Source organism: Mchenga conophoros, linkage group LG17, assembly GCF_057382185.1.
Source record: "Mchenga conophoros isolate Kocher_MC1m ecotype Shallow Benthic linkage group LG17, M_conophoros_male_GT1.1, whole genome shotgun sequence".
In the NCBI taxonomy this organism is placed as follows: Eukaryota; Metazoa; Chordata; class Actinopteri; order Cichliformes; family Cichlidae; genus Mchenga; species Mchenga conophoros.
In genome coordinates this window covers 31,339,192-31,349,022 of record NC_140542.1, presented here as the reverse complement: position 1 = coordinate 31,349,022, position 9,831 = coordinate 31,339,192, and the positions used below count along the sequence as shown (strand labels likewise).

General features: G+C 38.1%; 1 protein-coding gene across 7 annotated transcripts in view; it reads left to right on the top strand.

Moving 5' to 3' along the window:
- The first annotated feature begins 2,240 nt into the window (after positions 1 to 2,240).
- Positions 2,241 to 9,831, top strand: part of LOC146555723 (tyrosine-protein phosphatase non-receptor type 12-like) — a 54,403-nt gene continuing 46,812 nt past the window's right edge. For all 7 annotated transcript variants that reach the window (XR_014889185.1, XR_014889184.1, XM_085251949.1 and 4 more), the window contains exon 1: positions 2,241 to 2,832. Coding sequence is in view for 5 of the 7 variants with exons in the window: in XM_085251949.1 (XP_085108075.1) it covers positions 2,731 to 2,832 (102 nt within the window). In the remaining 2 variants the exon portion in view is untranslated. The remainder of the gene's footprint in view (positions 2,833 to 9,831) is intronic.

Here is a 9,831-nt window from a genome sequence, read left to right as displayed (position 1 = left end):
CAGTTATTGGATTAGTAGATAATGCATCTCTTAAATACAGTAACAACTATAGATTCCATTCAGGGCACAGCTAAGGGCAAGAAAGTTTGACTCAGCTCAGAAATAAAATTAAACAACGAGAGAGAAAATGTAGGAAAGAGAGAAGGACATGAAACTGGGACAGCAAAGAAAACAGTGAATATTTACTGGGATAACAAGCAAATAAGTTTAAAGACTAGAGGAACAAAAAGCAGTTTGTGTGAGGAAAGGCTTGTTGGCTCTGTGACAGCGTCCCCTCTCCTTCTCCCTCTTACTCTAGCTGAATAGATGGGTTTGTTTGTTGTCAGTGCTAGAACTAAAGGAAAACAAAGTGACTTGATTCCCCTCTGTGTTTATTGGAAGACAGTTCGTCGTGCATAAGTGTCTATTGAGTTCTCGTCCCCAGACAGCTTTATCCTGAATACCAATTTGGTTCCTCTCTTTTTTTCTCCGTTTGTCATTCGCACTTTCTCCTCAGTTTGTCAGTTACATCAAATTTAAATGAACTGGATGTTCAAATTAGAACCTCTTAGCATTATTACATAACACATACATAATACCAATCTTCTGCTATATACCATGTACTTTCAATGCTAATACATTTTCTGCTATAGTACTAATAACTGCTATTACTTTTGCTACCACAATAGTGACAATTTTACACTGTCTGCATGCCTAATTAGAATTAGAAGGCCTTTATTGTCTTTGAAAAAAAAACTTACAACAAAATTAAGATCAGCATTATCACTGCAAAAGTGAGTATGTGACAAAACACATCACCTAAACACACACACACTCAGTCACACTGGAGAATTAAATATGTGCGTGATACATGATACGTTTCTTTGTCTCTATTTCTGTCACATTTTAATCCAGATTATATATCTGACCCATTAATCTCTTAGCTGTTAGTTGCTTCTTCCTATCTATCTATCTATCTATCTATCTATCTATCTATCTATCTATCTATCTATCTATCTATCTATCTATCTATCTATCTATCTATCTATCTATCTATCTTAGTTTTAGGATTATTTGTTATAGTTATTCTTTCTGATTTTAGACCACGGATAGTTAGATATTGAAGGCCAATAGATTTCATTACAATACATGTATGCAAATGTATGCAAACGTTTACTGATGTCCTCTATTTTTCTAATAATGAATGTGATCACTGATTTAAGAAAGTGACAAATAAAAAAATCATCCAACAATGTTTTTCCACCGATGTGAAGAAACAGAAATGCATGCATATATACACACTCACCTCCACTTTATTAGGTACACCTGTTATAATACAAATATCTAATTAGCCACTCATTTGGCATCAACTTAACGCATGACATAGACATATAGACATAGTCAGGACGACCTGCAAAAGTTCAAACTGTGCATTAGAATTGGGAGGAAGTTTGATTCCAGTGACTCTGAATTGTTGCTGGTGTCACATGAGCTGGTTTGAGTATTTCAGAAACTGATGATCTACTGAGTTTTTTAAATGGGGTTTATGGAGAATGGTCTAAAAGAAAGAAAAATATTCAGTGAGTGGCATTTTCTGAGAGCAGGTTATAGAGAAGGTTATAGTAATTCAAATTACCAGGACAGATCTAGAAAGGTGTATCTGTACATTCTGATAAACAGTTCCCATTAAATTAGTATTTGTTAAGTAGCGCTGACACGCAGAGTGAATTGCAATATATACCTATACTCGTAAAGTGCGAAGTATTACAATACTAAGATAGGATTGAGAAATAATTTGGTTACTAAAGTTTTAGACAAATGAAATTATGTAAAATGTACAGTAGAGTAGGACTATATCGTTCACGAAGATATAAATGTGTTTGTTTTCCCAATTAAATGTAATAATACTGATGACCTATTTAGATATATAATTATCAGACTGTAAGAAAAAACATTTTTTATGTGAAGCAGCATATCATCGAATAAAAACAAATAATTTTTTAAAGTATCGATAAAAATTACAGCAAAACAGTAACGCCGTTTATTTAAACCTTACGTTTTTGGATCGTAATTTAGCTCACCAATGACGAATAGCGTCAAAACGACAGGCACAGATTCTATCCAATGAGAACACGCTATTGGGTGGAGCGACACCCAGTTTAGCCACTTGGATTTTAATTCCTGGTCAGCGTTAGTCAATCAGATATAAGTATATCCTGGAAGGGGCGGGCCTAATTGTTCCTTGGCTTTACCCAGTCCGGATGTTCCCCAGTAGCGAATAACGAGCAGCAGTGTGTGAATGTGGCAACCGAGGTAGACAGGGAGGGGTACATAAGCTGGCCAGACCCAGGCTCTTGTCTTTTTTCCTTTATTTTTCTTTTCTCGCATAGCCAAGTGTTTACAGTTCGTGCACCGCCGCGGTTGTGAAGTTGTTTACGGGGCAGAAAATCCGGCCGCTGCTGCTTTTCTCTGGGACTAACCGCTGTCGTTGTGAAAACAGTCCAGAAGAAAGAAAGAAGGAAAGGGAGAAACAACATGGGGCGATAATAAAAAAAAAGGTGTTGTGTTGTGAGCGGACGATGACTCTCTGGGAGGACCCGTGAAGCTTATTTATTTTTATTTATTCCCCTCCCTTCCTTCTTCCCTCTTTCCCTGTGTCCGCTTTTGTTTTATTATTTTGTAACATTTCCCCTACCCCCCTGCCAGTTTGGGAGATTTTTTAAAGGAAAAGGCAACAAGAAGATTGAAGAAATGGACCAAGCCGGCATCCTGAGAAAGTTTATCCAGGGGGTGAAGGCCATGAGCGAAGGGAACGATGAGAGGGGAGAGGATAACTTCGGCAGCGACTTTATGGTGGGTCAAAATTAACAGGCGCCTCCACCTAGCCTCTTGTATCCTATATCTGTCTCACATGTACCCTCTTCCCTTTATAACCTCCACCTTTTCCTCCATACTGACCCTTCATATCATACCCAGCCTCCCCCCCGTCTCCTGGTTCTCTGTGTATCCCCCAGGAGGTGAGGCAGGGGTGGCCACACTGCCCTCTTCCTTTTTCCTCCCATTTCCAGGCTTTACATGGCGGCCTAGCATTGTCTCCCATGCCACAGAAATACAGCCGATTCCGGTTTCTTTAAATTTTTTTTTAAAAAGGGCAAATTATAAAGACAAGATATATTATTGTCTCTCTAGCTCTTGGTTATTTATTTATTTATATATTTATTTATTTTAATGACGTTGCTGGAGCAGCTTGTAGGTATATCTTTTATTGTGGCTATATGCTTGATTGAGACAGTGCAGTGATTCATTGTCCTCATAAGCACTAAATATCCACAAACCTAAGCTTGATTGCATGCTTTATTTCCTGTGGTTTTCTCTGTGTTCCAGTAATAAAAAAAATCCTGTCAACTATTTATAAAATGACTTCAATTTTAGTAGAAGTTTTAGCAGGTATCTATTGTGGTCATTGATAAATCTGGCCACTTGCAAACTTTTATTTACATTTCCAGTTTAAGGAAAGCAAATTGCAAAGAGCTCCCCATACACTGGACCCATATATTAAAAAAAAAAAAAAAAAGACCGTTTAAACAAGGGTTGTCAAACCTAAGGCTTGGAGGCCAGGCAAAGACTCCAATCAGACCCTACTACAAAGTTTGGAAGACATGATTGAGGGTATAAATTTTGGACTTTTAACAGTATTTTCAAATGTTTTACAGCTTTATCTTTACTTCTAAAGGCACCCACATGGAGATTCAAGCTACACCAAAGATTTTAAAAATTAAATGTTTGAAAGGTTCCAGTTTTTTGTCTATTATAGAAATGTATGGTTGCTATATTTGATTATTTTTAGGTCATTTATGTGTGCAATGGATACACCTAATTGTAGCATGTAATTTTACAGGTTTTTTTCTTACAATTTAAGAGTCACGCTGACAGACAAAATTATTTTTCTATCATTCAGTTCAAACATGTAGTTAGGTCAAAGTGGGCTGTATCTGGCCCCCAATGTTAAAATGAGTTTGACATCCCTGATTTAAACTAAACCTTACAACAGCATTAGTTTTAATCTGGCAACTTTCTTACATGTGGAGAGGATCTTTTGAGATTAGAGATGCTTGCTGTTGAAGTGATTTTGATTACATATTTTGCGGTGACTGCTGACCCACAGTCCATTAGTTTGCCTTCACTACATAACTGGATGTCACTGTGTTGAAAGTCTGGACTCAAAATAGGACCAAGGCTTGTGAAATGGTTTAAAATGCCACAACAGGAATGTCACTCCTATAAAAACATTTCTGTCGTTGAGTCCACTTTAATTTAGATATGTTTAGAAATGTTCGGTGGAAATTGATTTACTATCTTAATTTACAGCAAGTTTACAGTTTAACAGGTTTAGACTTTCCTTCATGAGCAGCCTTATCATCCAGCCTAGTTTCATGTTAATCATGTTGCAGTTTGATTATGTGGGAATTAAGCTCCTCAGCACCAGAATGGTTAACTTTTTCCCCCACACACAGACTCTCCTCACTTCCCTACTTCATGCAAGCTGCTTGCTGGAGCTTGCAACATTCTTTCTTGGCCCATTTCATAACATTTTGTCCTGGCTATAAAAATGCAACTCTTTGGCACACTTTGGATCGAGGGCTCTCTTTCTCGTTCAGATTAAGTACATAACAGTTTCTATAATAAGCGAATCTGTGTCTAATTTTGTGCTCATGACTTAGCCTTCTGTCTTGTCTTTTGAGTGAGAGTTGCAGAAAACAAGGAGCTGGGAGATGTTCGGCAAAAAAAAAAAAATTAGTTCTCAGCTATGTGAGAGGCATTAAGGAAGTGCATGGTGGACGAGAGCTACGGAGCTGGAACTAGTCTGCTTTTGGCTTATTTACAGAAGATTCATTTCACCATGCATGCCCTCTTTAGATGAATTTTTACGCGGTAGACTCAGTACAGTGTCCATATGTTTGTGATTTTATTGCCTGCCCGTTTTCTCTCGCCCTTAAATTCTGTTTCTAGACTCAACTGGTTAAATGCAGGTTCTTCTTTTAGCACCACTATACTTGCCATTCATAGATTACACACGTCCACGCCTTGTCAAACTGCCTACAACAACCACACGTTGTATGGGAAGAGAACAATTTTAAAGCTTTTAAAGCGGAAAGTGTTTCTTCCTGTCAGTTTTTCCAGCAAAACACCCCACCAAGCGTTTTTAGGCTATTAAATGTGGTGTTTTTAAGAAGTTGTAGGACACTACTGACTGCTTGTCAGGCTTTAACTCTTGATTATTTGTGTGATGTCTGTGGTTTCCTTTCAAATGAACTTCATTGGCATGAAATACAATATATTTCCTGTTAGCCTTAGGCTATCGCACATGTCTCTAGACAGTCCCTTGACAATCATGCAGCTCATATAAACTTAATCGCTGGGGCATTCAAGTGCTTCCATTAAATCAATTATCCTTTATCTCGTTAGTCATGGTAATCGGGGTTATTTTTGTACATGCAAAGTTACTGAATGAGGCTTATAAAAATTGGGCTTCAAGCTAAATTTTCTTAACAGCTGGCAGCAGCTTGTGAATGTTGAGATTCAGCTAAATTATTTAGCAAACGCACCAGCTAGCAGTCAAGAAAATTTGTCCTGATTGAGCACATGTGGCTTGTGTGCCAGTGTACAGAGCATTGTTGACGCTCACAAGCCGCAGCAAACATGTAAGTAAGTGTCTTAGCCAGTTGCTGCTAGCCTGTGGCGTTGATTTCAAGTCTTGTGTGAGGCTTTCAATTGCTGGAGTCAAGCTCGCAATACCACAAGCACATGGGGTGTGCTTCACTATGAAGTGAGTCACCAGAACACCCTGACATAACACCCACTTTAACTGCCTATTGTTGTTTATATATAGAATGTGTTTTATTGACATAATTACAGGCTCTAGTGGGCCAAAGAGTCAGAGATTATACGTTTATTTCAGTAGTTGTTTTGCTGTTTGATGCAGTGGGGAAACTTCAGGTTTTTCTTCCACCTGGGACGCTAATTGGAAAGTATCGTGGGGTATCTGGCCATGTTTGACCTTATTAGAAAACTTGACAGTGAGCTGTTTCAGTGGCAGTCATATAGAGGCAGATTACATGGGATGTATGTCTGCATACTTATGAAGTGGAGGATAAAGATGTACATTGAGAATTGAATGTTTGCTCCAAGGACCTACATTATTTATAGATATGACTGAGCTCTTGAAGAGCATTTTATATCAGCTCTGAAGTGATTCACCTTCCATCTGTCATATATAAACTATTGCAATGGTGAATACCCTACTTTTGGCTTTGTATGATGTGAAAGAAGTAGCACAGAAGCTCCACCTATCTGGTGTTCAAACCATCTGTTTGCTGAGGTAGCCAATCAGAAGACTGTTGGCTTAAAGGGAGAGGAGCCAGGTAATAAGCTGAGACCAAGTATAGGATAAACAAGTTTGGGGTTCTTTTGAGTCATGGAAAGCTACTCTACTAGAGCCCAAGGGGAAAAAAAAATATGGAGGTGGAAATGAGCATGATTGGTCCATTTTAAGGTTAAGCAATGTCATCAGTAAAAGGTAGATGCATTTTTACTGTAAACACTCTTGCTTTGTAATGGTGACTTAATCCAAAAAGTACACATGCAAAAAAGGTCAAATATGTGCTGTTATTTGGACCATCTGTGCAGATGCAACAATGGCAATTGTAATTGTTTCAGAAAAAGGGGGGTTATCAGCTGTTTCTCTCAACCCACGACTTTTCAAACCAGCTATTAGTGCTTATGTAAGAGAGCCAGATTTATTTATTTATTTACTTTTTTAATAGCCTGGTCAACCAGACACGAAGGGGAGGAATTAAGATGAACCATCGAGTTTACTTAAAAAAAGAGAAAAAATATTGAAATTCATTTATTTTTAAAGTATAGGCTTTATGTGGGCATAAATTATGATTTAAAGTTTCTCTGTGCAAATTTCTGAAAAGCCTTGTTGTTAAAGTTGACCTGTTCTCATCAATTGCAGCTCAATATTTTTTTCCCTTGGCATCTACTTAAAAAGCTTTGCGTGATTCACAGCTCTAAATTAAAAAAAAAATATATATAATATATCATTACAAACCTTTTGTGCCATATAAATGACTAAATATTTTTAAAAGCCACCTGTACCAGCTCACCGGTGCTCTTCAGCTCCACCCTTTTCTACTGAAATTGGCAGTTCTTGTGAGCTCTGTTTGGGAACACAAAGTCGTTTTCCACCTGCTTCTCCTTAGAGTTACTGACCAGACCTGATCTTCAGAGTAACAGAGACTGCAGTTGCCAGCTACAATCAAAGATGGGTGAATGGGTACGTTCAGCCATGGACGCATGTCTCTGGGGAGTCCGGCGATCAGTATCGATCAGCACAATCATCAGGCAGCCTAGCTGGTTAGCAGTGACCATTCAAAATAAGAAAGCAGGGATGTAAAGTGATCATGGAGTGGCATAGTTCTCTCATACAGATTGCAAAATGTAAAATGCCACAATGAGTCTTCAGATTTCTTTGAGCAGGTATTATTATTATTGCGTAGTGTGCCTAAGTAAAGTTTCTGTGTGGGAAGTAGTACTTTGGATTTTCCCAGGAATAAAATTCATTTTAACTACAATGCAGAAAAGGCTTTGAAAGAGAAATGGGGAAAAATCCCTTTAACATGTCTAACTTAATTTCACAACCCATTCACACGCTGATGACATAGACTGTAAATAAAAGATTAAAATAATGTTACCAATTGGTTAGTGAAGTCCCATGACCCATGATGGTGCCTCGTGTTTTAGTCAGTATGACCCAGAACTTGAGATTAAGCCCATAAAGTCATCAGGAAAGTGCTTACAGCTTAGAGGTCAAAAAGCAAGGAAGCATGGACCACTTTCCCATAAACGTCTGTAATTTTGGAAGTATTTTTGAAACCAGCAGATCTCCCTCTGCTGACTATTAAAAAGCAGTTATTATTGCTTTCACTTTTCAGACCTACTACCATCTTCTTTATACAATCTATGTTTGGCAGCACCTATGTTACCCATCACCTTGTACCTTAAAATTAACAAATTATTGCAACGAATATGTTGCATATATGTTAAACATATGGCAAAATGTTTTGGCTGCATAGGCTGGAGAAGATCACAGACCTGCTTTGGCCTTGCTTTAACTCAAGGCTTAATATCACACAATGCTAGCAAGCTGCTCATCTGTTGAACTAAAAGTGAATTGAAGAGCACCTTAATTTAATTTAATTAATTTAATATTTATTTATTTATTTACTTAGTTATTTATTTTACACCATGACCGCCCCCTTGACAAGGTCAATGTTTTAGTATTCACATTTAAAATCAGATCGCTTCTGTTTTGCTGCTATGACTTGATCCTTAGATTGTAATAATCAGTCAGTTACCTGGAAATAGCTGTGTCATAAATAATGCTGTGACTAAAGTTGCATCACTGACTCACAATCTGGCGTGGTGAAATGAGCTCAACTTCTACATGGTAAGCTCTCACTGGTTTCCTGGAGACGATTTAGTTTTTATATGTAACTTCCTGTGGGCAGAGGAAGGATCCTATTTAAAGTAGTGCCTCCACTTTACTTCCTTTTTAATCAGCCAATCAAAAATTCTAATTGAAAGTATTTTTCATTTGGGTTTAAAGGGAAAGGAAGACATTTGAATGGGCTTTGCTGTGAGTAGCTTTTTTTTTCCCAAGCGCATTTACCCATTACGTGACCTCTGTACAGACAACAGTTGCACTTTGACTACACTTGGTGAGAAAGTCTGATTATAGAATATAGAGTTTAGCTCAAGGCAGGTTGATTGTCATAGAAGCTACAGGGGTTTAGCTTGTGACCTCCGTGTTATAGGGCACTGGGCCACCATGCAGCCTGATAAAACATTTAGTGAACAGTTTGATCCAAATGCCTCATGGGGTCATATGCATGGATTTTTGCAGAGCTGTCCTCGGTAACATTGCGTCTCCAAATGCTGTCAGACATCAGTTGTGCAGAATTAAACCAGAGCTTCTTACACTACTGGAAGTCTGTTAGTCTCCTCTCAGTACAAGGAAAAAGTTGAAGTGTGAGTTATGGACTGTGTTGGGGTGATATTATTTCTAAATACACTCTCATAAAAACACATGTACCTCTTTTGGGAACACTGGACTTAATTTTGTAGTCTAGACTGGGTTTAGAAATTGGAGTTCAGCCTCTCTCTGTGTGTGTTTTCTTTCCTGCAAGCAGATTACTCTGAAGGAGCACATCAAAGAAAGTGAAAAAGTGCAGACACACATGCTTCTCTATAGTGCTCATCAGGCCACAGACATTAAACGCTCAGCAAGGAGACGAAAAAAAGGAGATGTGACAATGCGTGTGTGTTTGTGTGGGTTTATGATTGTGTGTGGCAACAATTTCCAGTGTCACCGAGGGGGCTTTCCCTTATGTGAAGTGTGTATATGTCTGTTTGTGTGTGTTCGCATATTAAGTGTAGAATCTGAAAGCCTTTTTTGCTTATGTATAACCCCCACACACAAACACACAAATTCTTCAGCAGGTATTTGCACAGTGTGACTTCTTTTTGAGAGAGAAAGAGAAAACACTGGCCTGATAAGTTATATAAATGTTAACAACAAATGGCCCATCAGTCTTAACAAAGGGGTTACCTCGGTGAAAATGGCAGAAACTCTGTTTCCTTAAGGTGCCATCCTGAGACTGGCAACACTTATTCAGTCTCCACAGACTCTCCTATTAATAAAATATCCAACTGGATCCAATATCCAAGTGGGGTGGATTTTTTTTAAATTAATCTTTTAAAGCTAATCCACCTGGATAATTGTGTTAG